Source organism: Scleropages formosus, chromosome 3 (assembly GCF_900964775.1).
Source record: "Scleropages formosus chromosome 3, fSclFor1.1, whole genome shotgun sequence".
In the NCBI taxonomy this organism is placed as follows: Eukaryota; Metazoa; Chordata; class Actinopteri; order Osteoglossiformes; family Osteoglossidae; genus Scleropages; species Scleropages formosus.
Window position 1 is genome coordinate 31,562,125 of NC_041808.1, and position 20,766 is coordinate 31,582,890.

The following is a 20,766-nucleotide window of genomic DNA, read 5'->3' on the forward strand; positions in this document are numbered from 1 at the left end:
TCTTTTCCTCCACATGTCCCATCGTGCTTCAGCATTCTGATCAGTCACATGGAAGCGTCAAGTACAAACTGCTACTGTTACCCTGGAAGACACGGGAAGATGAAAGCGGCACCGCTGCTGCACCACGTACGCCCCGGGGAAGTTATGGTGCCGCACCCAGGTACCCCCCCACACACACACGCACATTCGTATACCCATGAGTCTGCTGGCTCCATCTTCAGTTCCTCACCCAAGGGATCATCCAGCCCACATCCACCCCCCCCCCCCCCCCCCATACAAACACTTCTCAGAGCCTTTTTTTTACGGTCATCCCACGTGTAGGCAGATGGAGCGCTTCGATATTTTAGGAGTCGGTAAACATTCCCTGTGGCCGAAAAAAGCCTCTCATGTTTTGCATGCTGTTGGGCTAATTGGGATGGAGACGATCTCTTTGCGCCGCTCACACTCGTGGCAGGAGTGTGCTTCGGATCAGATGTGCTGCGCATCGCCTGACTGGTTCCGTATCTCTTCAGCTGGCCTCCACGTGCTGAAAACGTTGTAAGATCTTGATTAAAAAAAAAAACAACTAATGGCACCTACTTGGAAGAATTGTTGTGATGTATCGCACCGCAGTCCTGCCCCTAAAGGTGACACCTGATTGATGGCGTTGCGTAACTAAGAAAAGGATGCCAAGCGCATTTAAAATATCACACAGTTCTGAAAGTGGCACGTAAATGAAACGATCCGATGAGCGCGAGTAGTCAGAGTGTGAAAACAGGGCTAAACTGAGACGATGAGTGCGGTTTGGAAGTACACTGCTATTCTGACTCTCCGAGGACAGTCAGCCAAGAGCGTGCCAGCATGTTCGCTCGGGGTGCCCATTATAGAACCCGGCAGCCTAGTCCTCCCGCTTTCTCTGGGTCTTTATGAAGCTGGCTTTGTATTCTCCACGCCTGGTGAGTGGACTCCAAGCCCATCTGGAGCGGCAGGCAGAGAGGTTGACTCAACAGGATCAGACAGGCTCTCTGAATGTCTCTGCTTCAGTCGTTCGTTCGGTTGTTTTCTTTTGCTTTTGTGCTCACGTCACGAGAAGCCCTGGACTTCTGCTTGAAAGTAAAAGCTGAATAAGTAAAAAAAAAAAAACAAAAGCACAAATGTTCTTTAGTTCTGGCTCCACTGCAGTGGAATGAGCTCCCTCTCTCACTCAGAACTGCTGAATCCCTGTCAACATTCAAGAAGCGTCCCAAAACTCATCTTGTTTAAAGTCACTTCTCGCCTGGTCTCCTACGTGCTCCGTAAAGATGGACTACGTTATCTTTTTTTTTTTTAAAAAAAAACTGTATTTGCAGCTATTCATGTAATGTATACTGGTTTAAAATGAAGTATGAGATAAATTGACTGAACTTGAAGAATCACGTGTCTGCATCCAGCTCTCTCCTTCTGTTGATGTAGTGCACTGTTGTTCTCGGAGACGTACGTCGCTTCGGAGAAAAGTGTCTGCTAGATTAATAAATCTAGGAGTGACTCGACCCATCCAGCTTCAAAAATTCAACTGTTGTACAAGAAGACCAGGTGGGCTCTGCCTGTTTAATGTCTAAAGCACTTACGTGGTCACCAGACGTGCTGTATTAGGGACACACACCAGCACGTACGCAACTTCTTGGAAACAGCAGGAAATACCACATCGATGGTAACTGTGGAGCTGAACGGTCTGATGGGGCCAGTCCATGCCTCTCTCCCATTCTCTCAGACCTTAAAAGGTATGCTTCAGAGGGTGATGGATGGTGGAGAGGAGACAACAGCACCCCAAACAAGGTGGGGGGAGCTCAACACCTCAGCAGCCCACCATATACTCCAGCCACACTGCACTGCGGTTGGTATGTGTGTGGTAGGGGGCCAAACTGGAGGGAATTAGAGGGTTGATGGAGTCTTCCCAGAGCTCTTCCCTGCTTTCAATCTTCTATCCTCATGGGTGTTCTGTTTATCCACTTATGACCCCGGCAGTCCACCACCTCAGTGCCCCTCCACCCCAGGCAGTGGGCCTTAGCACCTTCCGCCCAAACCAGTTCAGTGCCCATAACGTATGATCCAACCCTCATTCTTGAGTATGGCTATCTCCGCTGGGCCCTGGCGGGGTCCTGTGCACATCTCCAGAATCCTGCGCCTGTTACCAGGACACACCAGCTTTGGGGCAGCATGGACCGACAGGCTGACAGGTGGAACTCCCCTGTCCAAAGGTGATTCCATGCGCTTGCCATCTGTTACTCCTACCACAAAAGACCTCTGGACAGACTTGTTCAGATCTGACACTCTAGATATGACTAGCGTATGGGGGAGACATCTCAAACTGGAACACTAATCCCTCTCATAACTCTGTCCTGACACACAAACCTTGAATGGCCAGCAAAGGTCATAGGAGGGCACGTATTTATTGGATGCTATGTATAGGCTGCATTTACTGGGGATTGTGAATAGTATTATTATTGGAGGGATGCATGTGGATATGTGTAGAATGTACACATTTAAGCAAATGCATGATAGGGCATGTACAGAGGATATATACAAGTATCCCAGGGATAGGTATGAGAGATATTTGTTGGAGCCAGGTATAGGCAGTATGTATGTGCACTTGAATTGAGGCATATATGGGGGTTATGGGTATATATACAGAGCAGGGGGCATGCGTTGAGAACATGGTGGGTATTTTTATGCGAGGTATGTATGGGGATATGTGTAGGGTATATACACAGGGGTATGTTTAGGGAGTATGCTTTTGTAGAGATAGTAAAATGAAACACCTGGTGCAGCAAGACCAAACACTGAGACACACTTCTGTCCATCTCATAAATCCCCGCTCTTCCTTCCAAATCCTGGTGCTTTAGATAGCTCTCCGGCCAGCACCAGCCCGGACCTTGCTCCCTGTGGCTGGACAACTTCCTCAGACAAAATAACTCCTCCCGTTCTGACCACATGCTGTCGGCAAGTTTGAACCGCGCTCTGGATCTGCGGGCCCGGAACCCCCTTAGAGCGATGGAGGTATCCACGGAGTTGGCACCCGCTTCTTGGAAATCAACACAAGCATTCATCATCGGTTGCGACCTAAAGTGAACCACCTCAGCGCCCCCACCGCCTTGGTGTGAGCCTGAGTGTGTGAGGTCACCATGGTCAACACCTCCTCACAGCAACAGATAGACCTGCTGACAGACCCAACGTTCCCCTAACCTCAGGAGAAGTACAGGAGTAGTGAACCCTCTCTGGCACAGCGACCGCTTGCCCCCTCTCCACGACCTCCCTGTGAATTGAGATGGTTTGCTCCGCTTTCCACATGTTGAGTGTCACCGCCGTTTCCCTCCAAAAAATTCCAACCTCCCTGTGCGCAACCCTTGGATTCTGGTACGGCAGCCATCTGGAGGAAACAACCTTTCCTCCAGGTGCAGCGTCTCTCCTCAGCGTGAGATTTACGGTTGGGGTCATGTCGCACGAGGAGGGGACCAGCGATAAAGGCCTGCGTTTCAGGACTCCCTGAGGGATTCGGTTCCATTGGGTGGAGTGAGGGGTGGAAGGTTAGACAGAAAAATAAGAGCAGTTCTCTTTCCTCCACCTGCTGCGCACAGAATCCCCACCTTCATACACAGATTTCTCCGACAACCTTACAAGGTATCCGAGCAGCACCGATGCGCGTGCGTCCCACCGTAGCTGCCTGCAACACACCCCCGATGACCGCGCTGGAAAAACGGACTCTATTAAACGTAAGTGTGTAACGAATTAGTGACGGATCATTTTCAATAACAAGGTTCAGACGCCGGACATCCTGTGCTACACTGCAGCCTAGATTACGTCTCCCTGATTTATCTGGGCTCTACCGCCGCTTCTGTTAGCTCAGATCTGTTTAAACGTTAGCGGGAAGCTTGAAGCGACCTTCCTTTCAGGCAGGCTGGAAGCAGTACGGTGGCTCCCACTCTACCACCCCTGTAGATACGAGTAGCTGGTCGAAGCCTTTCGGGCTGGGTTCTCCTTAGGTTTTTGACTTCCCTGAATGTGTCGGAGAAGAATCTGAATTTGCGCCTGGAACCGTGCAAGTGTAACAGAGGGTGTAAGAAGGAACAGGTGCATGGGGGCAGGGTTCTCCTCAGCCAGGCAGACACGGATGGAATCGATTACTCCTCCGGCTCCATCATTGCCAAATAACTGCGGCGCAAATTGTTTTGCCTCATGATGGGAGAAAAAACAACCACAAAAGTGAAGGAGCCCTTCTTGGTGAAGCTAAAATGAGACTAGGGCTGAGGCAAGACGACAAGCACCCGGAGGGATAATGGGTACGGTGTATTGGTGGCAATTTTCTCTTTCTGAAGGGACTCTGGATTTGGGCACAAGACTCTTGACACCCATTTCATGGGTCACTAAGGAAGACACAGCTGAAGCAGACCGACATCAGCAGGGCTCACCTAGCAGGTAACTCTGTGCTTACCAATCCTACCGATACCGACCCACCCGCAGGCTTCAGCGCCCATCCAACGGGTAGAGACGTTGCTCCCCTGTCTCTCCCAAGAACTGGTACTCTAACATTTCACGATGACCAAGACGTGCATATGCAAGTTCATATAATAAACTGGCACGCGACATGTGAAAAGAGTCGGCTCTGTAATTCAAAAATCGTTGCCAGAACATTGGAGACCGAACAGCTAGTGGAGAATTGTCAGCTTCAGCGCATATCTTGGATTATTGAAGAATGGCATGAAACAAATAAAGCTTTTGCTGTGAAAGAAGTCCCTTAGGATTAGGCTGAAAAAGCCATAATAAGCTCAATATTAGCCTCACTAAACTGTTTATAATAGATCTCCCTGGGTGTGTGCGTGTTTATGACCTTCGGTGATGCTAATCCGCTAATGGCGAGAGATGGTATATGGCTGGGGGGTGAGAAAGGTGTGTGCGCCGACGATTTGGACGGGAGACAAAAAGAATGTAAACAGTGCAAACAGTGCAGTCTAGCGAGGGTGGAATAATGGAAAGGACTCTTTGTTTCTTACCGCCACGGATGCTGAGGCACAGTCGGAAGAAAGTGCCGTCACGACGCGTCTAGCGCAACGCGAATTGAATCTGTATGTTTTGCCTTTGGAGGGATGTGTTTGTGGAGGTTTGGACCGTGGATGTGGGAGTGAGGTGGGTGTCTGTGAAACTTTTAGGAGTGTGGAGGATGCTCAGTCCTATTTGGTCAGGCTGTATCTCACTATCATTAACCTTTATTTAGCTGACTTCTTTGTCCAAGGCAACTTACCACGTTAGATATGGAACATTACATCGATTTACTCATTCATACAGCAGTATATTCTTACTGCATCAGTTCAGAGTAAGTACTTTGATCAAAGATTCTACATGAAGAGCATGTTTTAGATGACAAGATCACAGCCCCGCTCACCACACCACATGCAGCCCCAAAGAGGCAGGCCCCATAGGATTTGGTACCGCTCCAAGGTCACAGCTATGGGTTTGTGTTCCGCGTGGTTGAGGTGGCCCATCGCTCTAGCCAGAGAGCACCGGATGTACCGGTTCTGCTGAGGTTTGGCAAAGCAAGGCTGTCCAAGAAGGTGTGGAGAAGCAGGATGAAGTAGGCACTTGTATGGGGTGGGAATGAAGTGGACAGGATTGGCTTGCGGACCTCCTCACAATGAAAAGCTTCCTTGTTTTGTCATCTTCCTGGCCAGCTGCACTTGACTGATGGGTTTTTGGAACCACTGGGCAGGCACCATCCTGGGAACTTGCAGTGTAGGAGCACGGCGAAGAGGAGGACAGAGGATAAGAGAGGGGAGAAGAGGCTTTGGACGAGTTCCACGGGAAAGCAGTTATTTAAAGATGGAATGTAGGTGTGGGGAAAATGTTGTAGCGCAGCTGTGTATTTGTCTGCCGAAGCTAAAACTTACCCATGCCCTGAACTTTAACTCTTCCCCTTGCTCTCTCCCAGGTCACTGCATGCCAAAATTAATATCAGAACAGGAAAAAAAGTGGACATGATGTATAAACTAAAAACATGTCAATTCAATTTTATGGAACTTTACTGTTTGTTTAAAAAAAACCCAAAATACAAAGACCTTGCTCACTCGCTGGGCGTCAAGAGAAAACTCCCGTTGTTTTCTTTAATTAATTTAGCACTCGAAAAGTTTCCAATCTCCAGGGCATGTTTTTGGAAGAATTAAAAGCCATTAAATATAGACAGAGTGGGCAGCCAGTAGAGCTTCAGGAGGTTCCGTTGGCTCCGCCCTCAGCAGCTTTGCCCCGCCCACACCCCACACCCAGGCTCACCACTAATTAGCACACAGAGGACCTTCTTTTCTCGCCGTCACTCACTCGCTGGCCACGTGCCACCCAGCCTTGGCACTGACAGCTTCCAAGAGCCCTTTGGTACATTGCTTGGTGTGTGTCAGTGTGTATCAGCATACAGCTGCACGTGTGGTTATGAGTGTTCATGCTGACTTCCATTTGTGCGTCTGGCTTCGCTGTACTCCAGCTGCTGCGCCGGGGCTCCCTCAGCTCCGGACCCACAGCTCTTTGACACCGACTCTGTGACAGAGGTCACTTTACTGGAGCTTTTCCAGCGCAGGCACTGTTTACATGTACAGTAAGCAGAATACGTGCACACGCCGATAAAAGCGCGCAGATCAGTGTGCTTTTCACACACTGCCAGACTGTGCCTCCACCATGGCACGGTCGATATTTCCTGTTTTCCCTCAGATGTCGTGCGGAACACAACCTCTGTCCTTCATCACGTCTCTCTCGTACGTATGTCGGATCCTGGGCCGAGGCCGTGCGCGGCAAGCTGTTGGGCCATCCGAAAATGAGCCACTTTCGAAATACTGGACCGTGTCCTACAGGTGGCGCTAATCACTTGGGGGAGAAGCAGTTCTTTTCAGTAGCAGGGTGTCCCGTAAATGCGGGATTGCCTCAAGAGCGTTGCCCGTTCTTAGGGCACGGTGGCCAGCCCAGAAGGGTGGTGGTGTTATGTGGGGGGATTGCAACAGAGGCCCTTCCGTTGTCTCCGGGAGGAAGCGGGGTGTAAGAATACCCCGACAGTGTGTCACTTCTCCGTGGCCCATGCCTGACAGGCAGGAGCAGGAAGTGTGTCACTGCTCGGCCCAGCGTGCCCTCGCTGCTATATCAAGCGCGCTCTCATTACGGCGTCTGCCAGGGAAGCTGACTCACTGGGAGAAAAACAGTGGCCTATTCCCGTCCCGTAGACGCACACGCCGTGTGTATATTTACACAACACGCACCTACCATGAGGCCAATTACACAGGCGTGGAAAGGAAGAGTCCATCTCTGAGTGCGGCAAGACTAGGACGGGACTTGTGTGCACCTGGAGACAAGCAGATTCTGGACAGAGCACTAAGAGACCTGGGAGCTGAAGTTCAATATCATAGGGAGGGCTGGTAGTGTGGTGGTTAGAGCTGCTGCCTTTGGACCCAGAGGTTGCAGGTTTGAGCATCACCTCTGGCTGTAGTACCCTTGAACAAGGTACCTGCCTTCAGCTGCCCTAGTGAAACTACCCTGCTCTATAAAGGGGTAGATAATTGTAACCTCAACCCTGTAAGTTGCTTTGGTGAAAAGGGTCAGCTAAATGAATAAATGTAAATCTTGAGATGTTATGGAGCAATCCTCTTTCCTCATATATCTGCTTAAGCTTCTGGGCTGGCTGTGATAAGAAGAAGCCACTGAGCAAGAGCACAAGGCTCACCATTGGAAAAAATTCTGAAGAGCTTGTAAAGAGCCATGTAGAAAGAATATTTGCTGATAAGGCTGGTTTGTGGAGATGCTGTGGGTGAACCTGATGGAAGGAAAGCACAGAGATCCTTTCTCCATGGTGAGTGACTGTCTGGAGGTGAAGTGGAATGCTAAATACAACAGGTGAATGGGCAGGGAGTGAGGTGTATCAACCCAGGGTAGCATGAGAAGCCAAGGCCTTGCTGATGACCAACACCCAGCAGTGAATGATAGCCACACTGAGGAATCACCCCTCAGCTTGTTTGGCTCACCTTTGCAACAAAGTCTGTTAAGAGTCAATCCACTGCAGCAGAGCATGACCTCTATGGGAGGGGGTCACCTGAGGCCACTGAACTGCCTTTCATAGGTACTTGAGCTCATTGTTGAACAGGGAGCTTCATCATATTTAGTGACAAATGGTTGAGGCCCACATAGGAGTTTCTCATACGATTATCCCGATGCAGAGGATTTCAACAGAACTCTCTTTCATACCTGACACTTAGTTTTCCTGGGTGGGCGAACGTGGTTAAAGGAAGCATATCTTGTAAGCAAATATAAATATAATTATGAAAGATTATCCAGTACTATATGCAAAAGCACAGGCGGGTCGGTATGACCTACATCACTGCCGTCGTTTTCCAGCGCGGGATGTTTTTCTGAAGAATGTTGCTCTTCCCAGAAGTAAAAGGGTAAGGAGCAGTCACCGAAGGCGGAGGTAAACCTGAGGATGGGTGTGTGGACGCACATGACCATCCTAAAGCCACACACAAACACACACAAGGACCTAACAACTGCGATGTCTGCCTACCGCTTTTCAGACATCACGCCCGTCCGGCATTCTTAAAGCTGCACATCAGCATCCTTTCGTGGCCCGTGAAACGCTGTAATAACAGGTCTACGGACAGAGCAAACACACCAGGCCGAGACATCCGCCCACCTCTCCCAGCCCTTCACCTTTTCACCCTCTGGAGAACATGACTGGGAGCAAGTACAGTGCTGTTGGATTTTGCTGATGCGTGTTACACATATAAACGTAAGGTAAAATGAAATTGAGGCCACACATGTCGAGTAAACGCACATTTAAATTCCCAGCTGAGAAGAACCCTGCTGAATACACTCTGCTTATGAGTTCTTCAATACTTGTGATGTGTATTGCCAGTCCCCCAGCCATCCAAGTACGCAAACACAGATACACCTTCGCTCAAGAAGAGATGCTCTAGCATTACCAAACCTGCACCCTATTATTCCATGATCACACACACACATTGTCTGAAGCTGCTTGTCTCAAGCAGGGTCACGGTGAGCTGGAGCCTAACCCAGCAACACAGGGCGCAAGGCTGGAGGGGGAGGGGACACACCCAGGACAGGACGCCAGTCCATCACAAGGCACCTCAAGCAGGACTCGAACCCCAGACCCACCGGAGAGGAGGACCCAGCCAAACCCACCACGCCACCACGCCACCACACCCCCACAATGATCATACACTGTTATCCAGTGTGAATCACACAACTTATAAACTCTACGAGGCATGTTTGGAAAAACGGCAGCGATGGAAGTCAAAGGGGAATCCAGAAAGGGGCATTATTTCATATGTGGGAAAAGCATTAGGACTTTTGCTGGAAAACTTCAGGTCATCATAGCATGACCCAGCTGATCAATGTAGAACCGCTACCCCGTTGCTCCGCCTCCTGCTAATTTTATTTTTATTTTGCTTGGATGTCCATCCAGTAAAAGTTCCAGTCGCTCTCTGGTTCTGTGTTCCCTTGCCAAAAATGACTTACTCTATACCTGTGCCTCTAACCCACACTTACACACTGCTGTTATTTCTTTCGAGAACACTTTCGGGCGGGGGAGGGGGGGGGGGGAGTATAGCTGGAGAGGAAAGAGGGACTGTGTACACAAGCGCACATCACAGCCAATCACCACACACACGCATCAAAAGCCTCAGCTTGCAAGCCTCCCAAGGCAGAAAATTTGCCAAAATATCATGTTCCTTCTTGCAGTGGGTATTTTATAAGGAAAGTTAGGAAGGTACAAACACCGCTCGGTGAGCACCAACAAATGTGGAAGCCTTGGCCGTGAAACAACGGTATCCGCCTTGTTCCGACGCCTTTCGTGATCCGTGATATTATCTCGACACGGTGTAAACTCCCATCCCCATCTGGCTCTCCCCAGTCTCCTCTGTTTACCGTTGGCATCCAAATGAGTCGGAGCCGTCTTTGTCGCCCGTGGAAGGCCGGCTCCCACGACAGCCACCTGAACGCATTATCTTTGCGCTCCCGTACGAGGACACTGCCCGTAGTTTTGCCCCAGCAACCTAATCGGGCCTCCAAGCCGACCTTTAAAAATTGGCGGGAACGAGGTCCCCTCGGCCAGTGATCCTGCAAGCCAAACAGGGCTCATGTTGCCCTAACAAAGGCCCCGCTCGTCCCAGATCTCACACGTTCCCGCTCCGCTGCCCGCTAATCCCATTCCGGGTAACGCAAGTCGAGCCCGCCGCAATTAGGCTCCTTTCGAGAAACTCAACAGCCCTGCGTGGTTCACGACCTGCACTTTCCTCCACCGATGACTGAGCAAACGAAACGTCCGAAGGAATTTCAGTCTGAGGGATCGCACCGTCTCTTTCGTTCCTGCTCTCCCTCCGGCTCTCGATTTCGCCTTCCCTGCGAACATCCCTCTTTGCAAAAAGAACTGAGCAGTATAAAAAAAAAAACTGCTAGCTTAAGTCATGTCAATGCATGCTTGCAGAAGAGGAGAATAAAAATAGGACTGCCTTTGCAGTGCAGGGCCTCCTTGTATCAGGTCGCTAATCTCGCTTTCTCCTGGCTGTTGAAAGAACTAACTGTGCGGCAACTGGCCTTTCACTTTAGTTAAGCAGAACAAGACGTATCTTATTCTTCGTGGGGTGGGGGGCCCCTGTAGGACGATCCCAGTCTGCGAGTACACTCGAGTGTGTGCCTTTCGTCAATCCCTTAATGCAAAGAAAGCGCCCCATGTTGTGATGATGAGCGGGAGGTGCCGATTTGGTGCCTCTTTTTTCGTGGGAGTTTGAGTCTTCCTGAGGCCTCTACGGGCAGGTGGAGGTGTGAGCGTTTTTGAGGGAACTGATGCTTGATCATGGGGGTGCGGTGGTGCAGTGGGTTGGACTGGGTCCTGCTCTCCGGTGGGTCCAGAGTTCGAGTCCCGCTTGGGGTGCCTTGCGTGGGACTGGCGTCCCGTCCTGGGTGTGTCCCCTCCCCCTCCGGCCTTACGCCCTGTGTTGCCGGGTAGGCTCCGGTTCCCCGTGACCCCGTATGGGACAAGTGGTTCAGAAAGTGTGTGTGTGTGAGATGCTTGATCACAGCCCACCAGTGGGTTCCTGAAGTTACAGCCACACCAGCTCACCTTCAGATGTGGCCTGACCAGACCTGACCCTGTTGAACCTGACCTGGTTTGCTGGCTGACAATCAAAGGGTTCCCATAACTACCACTAGTAGCTTCATCTGTTCCAGCCCAAGGTGTACTCTGCAAGGTGTGTGTTAAGCTGTGCGAGTCACTTCAGAACCAGTAGAAGGGAGGCCATGCACTGATGTGGCCTGGCTTGCCCCAGTGTCTCACCTGTCAACTTTGCCAAGTAATGTCTGACTGAGATATGATCCATGACCCCTGTGACCTGAATGTACTCTCACTCAAACATACTGACCGCACAGCTCTGCTGGACACATAGATACACAGGGAGGAGCCACTGAGTGTGTTGAGCAGCAAAAGGGAAAATCTACCACACCAGCCTATAAAGTGGTGGGAGGGCATAGTGCACAAAATGCTATGCCAAAACCCTGACATAACTGGAATTCCCAGCATGCCAGGGACCCACAGTCCATACCAGTGCAGCAGCTTTTGAATATTTTTGCTGGTATGGTTCAATCCCCTGGTTAAATATCTCACAACTGGGTGGCACAGCGAGTAGTGCTGCTGTCTCACAGCGCCTGGGTGGTGCGAGAGGATGTGGGTTTGATCCCCCCACTCAGTCTGTGTGGAGTTTACATGTTCTTTGGGTGCTCTGGTTTCCTCCCACAGTCCAAAGACATGCTGTTCAGGTTCACCCATAGTGTGTGAGTGACAAAGAGAGAGTGTGTTCCACTGATGTATGGATGAGTGACCCCTTCTAAGTAGTGTATCTAGCAGTGTAAGTCACCCTGGTGAACAAGGTATGTGGGCTGATAACACTACATAGGGTTTGTAGGAAGTCACTTTGGACAAAAGCTTCTGCTAAACAAATAATGTAAACTGTTGTGTTACTGTGTGTCTGATGTTTTCTTGAAAGTGTAAGGCATGTGGCTGGTGTGTGTGTGTGAAAGCAGTGTAACGGGCAGTTTACCTCAATACCCACAATACACTGCCAGCATCCTTACCAACACCAGACTGTCACCATGTGAAATGGGGAGAAGCTGAGAAAACGGTGTTTTGCATACACACTTCACGTACGCATTCTTGGCTGCACGCCGTCTCTTTATCCGCTCTGCAGCGGGGCTTTACCTCCGGCCCATCAGCCAGCTGTCCCTCCGAGGGAGCGGGCCCATCAATCTACAGGCCACACAAGGCCCCATTCATTAGGCTGACCAGCCTGTCCAGGGCACACCTCCCCTGGCTCCACAGTCACAAGGTCAGAAGGACCTGGAAGCAGAGCTGCGGACAGAGACGGAGGGGAACGCGCGAAGAAGGAGAACCCATCGTAGCAGAAGAAGGGCTGCGAGGTGAATGGGGAGGCTGTGGGGATGCTTTAGAGGAGTCACAGGACTTGGAGTAAGGAAATACAAAACAATGGAAAGAGAAGAGCTCGGCTGACTGTCGGGGGAGAGTAAGAGGCAGGAATGAATGAGAAGCAGCAGGAGAGGTGGAAAGAGGCAAATAAGTAGCAGAAGCAGGAACCGAGCCTGACTTGCATTCGGTACGTCGGCCTCCCTGTGCCGTAAAGAGCAGCTCCAGGGAAGTCCTCGTGACCGGATCACGTTTCCATCACTTTGTGTACTGTATGTGTGCAACATAAAATATTGTACACACACTGTGCTTTTATTGCTGATGTTTTTTTCTTTGAAGTTGAAAAGAGAAATGGAGAGGGGGGGGGGGGCTTTTCAATGTCTCTTTGTGCTGAGATTACGTCACCTGTAATCTGCAGAATCAACAGCAGTTCTTTACTTGACTAAGCTGTAGTTGAGTTTGGGGGGGGGGAGCTGCCATAGCCTAGTAATGGATGTCTTGTGCCCCGCCCCCCCCGCCTTTTCCTTTCCGCTGCGCACCTCCGGCTTCACGCTTCTCATTACCCGTCCCCAGCCCCTTGTGCTATTGATGGATATCTGCTTTGGCTCCTGAAACCAAGATTTTCATTGACTCGGAGGGCTAGGAGGAATTCCCGTGCAGATGTGCCACTGCTGCCGCGGCTCTCCGCAAAGAGCGTGTGTGTAAGTGTGTGTACGGAAGAGCGCCTAACTAATGCCCTCAATAATGACTACTTCTTGAAGCACTAACGCTCACATCCTGACACTAGAGGGGACGGTAAGGTACACATAGGTGATCCTCGGGTGTTTCTGACCCCCCATGCGGAGGCTCTTCTCACCCAGAGCAGAGCTTTTTAACCTGTTTTTCGAAACACAGCCGGGATGTATTACACCAGCCTCATGTCACACACCACACCGTGACCCTCTGGCCTACACTCCAATGTCCAACTCCATTCCTTTGCTGTGGCCCCTACTCTCTGGGAACAATAAGGTCAAGACGACCCCCATGGGAAAAGCACCGATAACTCTCACTCACTCAGACTGAAGCAATACATTTGGACTCTTAAAAAAACAGCACACATCATATAGTAACTGTCACCGAGATGCATAAACACCTGACGGTCTTCAATCCACATATATGGTATATTAGCTGGACCTTTGATCTAAAGTTGGAGGTGTCGTCAAGTTCAGTTCCTGGGTGGGACACGAACTCTTGAACCTCTGTTCCCTGGAGCAAGGTGCCTTCCTCAGAGAGCATACCTGGATTGCTTCACACCTACAACTGTGCAGGAAACAGACCGGCTCGCCACACGCTTCCTGAACACCCGCTTTCATTTGTCAAACTGTCCAAATCCAAGACCGATCCTTTTTCTTTTCTAAGCGTACAAATGCACAGACCTTACGCACCCAGATGCAGCAGTGAACAAACAGACGATGGCTTTGTGCTAGCTGCAGGATTTCAAAAAAACACCCTGAAAAAGCATCAACGGCAAGGGAATCATTGCGCCATGAGGGGCCTTCGGTGATCCGCTTGCCCTAGAACAGCTCTGCGAGCAAAAAGGAGGGTGGACGAAAGCAGGGATGAAGCCCGCTTGCCTGATTTAAGACCGGAGACAACACAATGGCAGCCAAGGGCTGAGTTCAGGCCCTATGAGTTAAGAGTTTACGTGTGTCCAGTCACTCAAGCTTTTATGGAATCTGCAGTTCAGATCTAACCTTAGCGCTGGCTAAGGATTCTTGCCGGGGAATTGCTCCCGCGTACAATAAAATCTACATTAAAACCTGCAAACAGCATTTCACACCTCCTTCCCTGGACTACTGTTAAAAAGCAGTAAAGTGATGGCTGTGAAAACGTTTGACTTCCCACCCAGAGCTGCCGAATCCTTCCTTGGCCTTCCCTGGTGCCCTTGCCAAATTCATGTACAAGTTTTCTCATTCTCCTGGCTCTCAACTCTTGCACTTATCGGCAGGGCTGTGGAGTCGGTACACAAAACCTTCGACTCCAACTCCTGCTCTGACTCCAATAACCCAATAATTGCTTCTGTCTCCAACTCCACGACTCTAACTCTACAGCATAGCCCAAAAGTTGCACATTATTTTGAGGGTCGACTTATCCGGCGAATATGGAGCTAAACCTATATTACACCTCTAATTTTTGGGGGTTGATTTATATGCCGGCATATATGGTACATTTAGTCGGAGTGGGTACATTTTTATCGACTCCAACTCCTGTAACCCAAGAATTGCTTCCGACTCCGACTCAACGACTCTGACCTCACAGCACTGCCCAAAAGTTGCACATTATTTTGGGACTTGATTTATCCAGAGAATATTGGCCTAAACCTATATCACACCTCTAATTTTAGAGGGTCAACTTATATGTCAGCATATATACGGTACATTTAGTCGGAATCGGTACATTTTTACCGACTCCTATAACTCAATAATTGCTTCCGACCCCGACTCAACGACTCTGACTCCGACTCCACAGCGCTGCTTATCGGAGAGCACCACCTTAGCTAGGGACTACTGTCTACTACCTTAGCTGAGCACTGCTGTCTGTCCACCGCCCAGCTCTTCTAAGTTGAGTTTGAACAGGACCCCAGGTATCTGGTCTAAATTTAGGTGTCTTTGGAATGCGCAAGTTAAATCATCACGACTCCATTTATAAATAATAAATATTCATTAGTGGTCTTCTGCAATTCCACGCATTTTTAAAAATAATTTCGATAATCTGGGAAGAAACGCATCACTATATCCCAAAAATAAACAAAAAGCTAATATTGACCCTTGCTAAAGAAGAGCTTGTGTGGTGAAGGAGGGGGCGGAGAGGGTGAGCGGAGAGCCACAGGGCAGCACAGGACACAAAGCAACCGGTCGGCACCTGGTTAAGACAACATGGACTCAAAGACGCCGGCGGAGAGGCTGCCTCCCGTGCCTTCCCTGTGAACTTTCTCGGTGTTTAAAGAGGGACTAACCCAGCTGTAGAGGCCGCTTGTTGTCATTTCCTCAAAGAATCTTCTTATTGTGCCGAACATGCCTGGTGAGAAGGTGTACTGTACTTGTCCCCATCCAAACATAACTGCTATGTATTTATGTGCCAAAGGAAACGTGTATGTGAATGTATGTGCTGGGGAGGGAATACCTCTGGAAACATCTATTTATCACTGTTTATTTACTTTGCTTTTGTGACATCAAGTGTGGCTTCCCTGTGCTGCTGGGTTAACAGAGCTGTCTTGGTTGAGGTGCAGCCCAATGTGAAGAGTAATGTGGTTCTTCGATTGAACTGGCCCCTTTGCAGGGGGGACGGAGTGCGGGATGCTGGGATCTGCCGCAGATTTCACCCACCCCCCTAAGGGATGTCACTGTCCGACGCAGAGGTAGGCTCCACAACAATTGTGGGACTTCAGAGAGTCAAACTAACCACGGTTGAGATGGTTGCAATCTGTCAGTGCTCATAAAGCTCTCGTCCGTATAAAAGCGGCAGGTTTTGCATGTGAGTTCACAAAGGATTTGCTCATCCAGCAGGTGACCTTTCCTCCTGTGCTCTTTGGGGTGACATTTAGAGGGCTCCTGTGAGAACAGGGCCGCTTTCGTGAATCACGCAACGGCCTGAATAATGAGGTGAGTGGACTCTCAGCAGCGCTTTCACATCTTCCCCGCAGGGCCATTTTGACAGAGCGCTGATGGGAGTGCCATAGACAAAGGAAAGGGTATCATGAGTGACTGGTCATGGGGAGGGGGGAGGCTGGGGTGAGGGGTTTGCGTTCATAAGGTTTACAGCTGGCACGGGTTCGCAGCTGTCAAATGGTCCCACCGAGGAGATGCCACAGTGTCATACATCAGAACAAAGCATTGCTCTTGACATGCTGAGCGTGCTCCGAAATACCACGACAGACCGGTGGAGCCGAGCCAGGCGCCTTCACCCAGTATGGTGGAAGAAGGGGAACGGAGAAGAAAGATGGGCAGCGAGAGAGACCACGAGGCCAACGGGAGATGTCCGTAAAATGGAAGACGGATGACGGTGATGGACGAGAGTCTTTGAGCAGGAGGTACGTTCGGGGGGTGCAGGAGATTTTGGCAGGGCTCGGACTGCAGCTGCATCTGACATCCAGAGGCAGAAAAGGGCCTTAGTGTGTAAGAGCTCTCTTCAGATGACAGTGAGGTGAAAAATGCCAAAGGGAAGACGAGAACGATTGTGCAGTTGAACCCCGCGTCTTTGTGGCCTTTCTGTCGCCCTGATGGACACAGAGGAGTTTTTCGAGTGTGACAGCAGAGCAGATGGAGTGCCAGTTAATGATTTACCGAAGGAGGGTTCCCGAAGGAGTTCATCACATCCCCTTTGGTAGGGCCCTTTCTGCGTGACCTCTGGCCGCTCAGTTTTGTTGACTGACGGAAACAGCCTTTAAACAAGCCCCCTGTGCATGAAACGAGCGGCTCACTTTTTACCTTTTACAGTATGTCATAAAGCGACTTTGAAGGGAGGGGGTGCATACTTAGAGGCGCAAAGGATTTTTCATGCTTGCCTTTTCACTCAAACCTCAAGAACAGACAGGAAGAATAACAGAGAACAGACTGAGACAAATTCTGGTGAGCCTCAGAAGGGTCTATCTTTTCCTGCATCTATTTATCATACTTTACAGGTAGTTGCTGCAGGCTTTCCAGATTGGAGGTATGGGCCACATAACCAATATCTAAGACTGGATCTAAGTGGAAGATAGATAACAATGGATATTAAGGGTGGAAACAGGAAGCGGGGGTCTTCTCTATAATTAGCAGCGAAACAGCATCCTAGAGAGAAAGGCGGAGGAATGCCAGATATTGCAGGATCTGAACAGAACCAATCAGAGTTACGGAGACAAGCGGGATGACTGTAATTAAGCCTGTGTGAAGATGGGCTGTGTCAAAGTTCAGGGGTGGGGAAGCTACAGGCTGGCAGGATTGATGAGCACTGACAGAACATGAGCTGTTGCTCTCTGCAGCGCTGACAGTAATCGGAACCTCCCTTGCACCTCGCACCTGGGTCTGCGCGTAAGGGGGTTCCGTTAAAGCAGAGCCGTGACATATATTATCATTACATCCAGCGAGAGATTCTTTTAGAGAATCCTCTAGCGTGGAAAGGGGGAGGGCATGATGGTGGGTGTTGAGTAGAGTGTAGCTGCAGAAGGTTGGATTCCATGGGGGGGTCTCATTACCAAAACAAAAACATACCGTGAAGTTTTCCTCCGGAAGGTGTTATCGCTTGCGCTCTCAGAATTTAATAGTTGCGGACATTCGATTCAGGTACGGACGTTTTGGGTGTTTTCTCCAAATATAGGCGGTCACTCTTAACCGGTTCACAGTGTGGACTTGAACTATATCGAGCTGAGAAGAGCTTTAGCAGCACAAGTGGGGACCGTGTCAAAAGGCCTCATGCGTAGCTTCTCTTGCACTGTCGCCACTACACTTGTTTGGGCTGTGGTTTGCCCTTGCTGCAGGGGTCGTGACACCTGTTCACCGAGGTGCACGGGTTGGTCAACCACGCAGCGGACCTACAGGTTTCTTTTCCGCTCGTGAGTCAAAGCCCATTATTCATAAAATCCCCATTCAGCCTCAACCCATTTTCTCGACGATCACAACGGTTTCCCTGAAGCAAAAGCCATCTGATAAAATCAGTTTAATTCGATCCCACCAGACCTGGTTCATCAGAAGGCCCCAGAAGATCAAATCCTACTCAGCGGGGGCCCCATCAGAGTCAGTTCACGTCGAAACCTCGCAGGAATGCTACCTGACTATCTAAGACGCTTCCGTTGGGTTTGGGTGCCGATCCTGCCTGGGGATCAGATTAGGCTCAGATTAGGACTACATGTGGGAATTAGGGTGCGGGGGGGTAGGGCTCACTCATAGGAGTGACAACATGGCTTTAAAGAAGGCACATGAACTGAATGTTGTGCTGGCACATCTGTATGCACCGTGTCCTGGAGTGGGTCGCATAACCGCTTTGAGTCTCAGACAACAACTTTGTTCAGAACCCTTGGGCCCTTCCAGGTCTATCAGCCTGACTTTTTCACTGCAGTAATTGCCTGTAGCTTTGGGGGGCCAAGTGCACGGCATAGCCAATGGCTGTAGTGCACTTATTGCCTTTCCAGTTGATGGCACCCATGAAGACCTTCATCCATCGGACTCCCCTGAGACCACCGGAGTATGCACAAACACTCACATGCGTTCAATTTTTGGCATGTTGGCAGGAACCACTGTACATGGCTTTTTGTACACCATGAAGCTATTAACAAGGCTCATCAGCCACTTCTAGGAGATGGAGGATGGTCTATGCGACCAAACAGATGGATCTGTTAACTTGCTTAAATCTTAACTTGCTTTTATGTATCCATGTGTCGCGTGTGTTTTCATTCCATCATACTGAAGAGACACTGCTCAACAGTTGTGAGGAAGAGACTGTCTTTTGATATTTTTTGCCCCTCCTGGGGAGGTATTTGGACCTAAGCAGCTGCAGGTTTACTTGGCACAGGCCTCAATGCAGTAATTATGGCCTCATGTAGGAGGGTCTCCCTGGAGGTGGAGCTGTCTAGGCTTGTCACTTCCACAGAGGTCTGCGGCGTCGAATACGTGATGCTCGTCCGGATCTGACCCCTCATGGGGGGAGGTTAACCCTTTCCCTTGCCGGGTGTCATCTCGTGTTTTTCCAGCGTACGTGATACCATTTCGTTGGTGACAAGCATTGTTCTGAAACCAAACATATTGCACCAGGTGGACCTGAAGTTGCCTGCATGAGCTGGGTGAAATACTTAGCAAGAGAAAGTTACCCAAGCAGCTGGGGTAAAATGTAGGACCCTGGGGAGTCTAGAGGAGGGTCCCAGGTGCCCCCAAGCTGGCAGATAGAACTCGAAAGACAGCCATGAGAGCTGTAGGTTCTAGTGGACCAACGGAAGGGAAACAGAGGGCGTGACTAATGGGGACACCTGAGACAGAGTGTAACACCGCCGCCCCCTTGTTTGGCCTAATCGGCCCGGTTTGCTATGGTGTGAAAGGACTGCAGAACTTCCAGGGTTGGGTTCAGGTTTCAGGTTTTGGATTTCAGGAGGGAACGTTTGGGGGGGGGGGCAAACAGCACAGAGTTCTGACCCTAGAGGTCGTCTGTCACCCTGACACAGCAGCAGACGTGAACAAACCCATACTTGCACACATGCAACCACGAGCGTGCACATCACTCGGACAACCACCCTTCTTTCTATAAGCCTTTCAGAGAGCACACGGTCGTCACACTAGGGATATTTATCCACCAGAGTACATTTGTGTGCATCAAGCCCCTCGCTGGTGCAGCCCCACCCACTGAAGCAAAGAAAGCCAAGTATTTCGGGTTGCTGGCCAACAGATGTTAAAGTGATTGAATGCCCGATGACTGGTTTTGAAAATGTCACTGTTGTGTAATACTCTCATCAACGTGTTATTCAGGGTGTCTCCGGCAAACAAGCGGGGAAAGAAAGAAGAGCCATCTGAGGTGTTCCATGACACCACCAATATCACTACAACTTCAGCACAGCTGTGCCAACAATTTTATACCATTGAACTAATATTTGTAGCCATTCTCAAAGCTGGATTTCTACTCGTGGCAATTCGGGTTAAATAACTTGCTTAAAGGGGTTTCAATCCCATCCTCCGACTTAAACTGGATACATTCAGGTTATGAGCCTATATCGTAACCACTGCGCTACTTGACATTTGCAGCTAAGTCTCAAGACCTGACACCTACGCTGCCTTGCTAAGAATAAAGCCGGTTGGCTTTTCTTTCCTGAAACCCACCAAAGGGAGGTGCGGCTGGAACTCACCCCGAGGATGCCCCCTCCAACCCCCGCTGCCTTGCTCTCACGCCACTGCTGACACAAGTATGGCACTAGGAAGGAAAAACCCCACACTGTGGATATTTTGGTAAGCTCTGTGTCAACAGCGACCTGCACGCTTTCGCCAAACCAAACACCATTTGCACTTGTTTCCCTCCTTAATCGCTCATCTAAACAAGCTGTGTGTGCGGGGGGGTGGGGGGTGGATGCCAAAATAAATGCATGAATGCACTCTTTCACTAAGTGGTACGTTTGAAGTACACCTCTTCGGCACCCAGGCTTCGAGCAGCTGGACTAACCCACAATGCTGTGGCGACATAGAAAGAACGTGGGTTCATCCAGTAGCAGTTTTCGTGCTGGCAAAACACCGGATCATTACAGAAATGCTTGAGAGTGAAATACAGCATCTCCTCTGTACCAAGATCCTGTTGTAAAATGTAAA

General features: G+C 49.9%; 1 protein-coding gene across 1 annotated transcript in view; it reads right to left on the minus strand.

Annotated features, from left to right (window-relative positions):
• Positions 1-2,046: 2,046 nt before the first annotated feature.
• LOC114909082 (cAMP-dependent protein kinase type II-beta regulatory subunit-like) overlaps positions 2,047-20,766 on the minus strand; it is a 50,625-nt gene continuing 31,905 nt past the window's right edge. The window contains exon 5 of the mRNA XM_029250408.1: positions 2,047-2,300. Within this exon, the coding sequence (XP_029106241.1) occupies positions 2,047-2,300 (254 nt within the window). The remainder of the gene's footprint in view (positions 2,301-20,766) is intronic.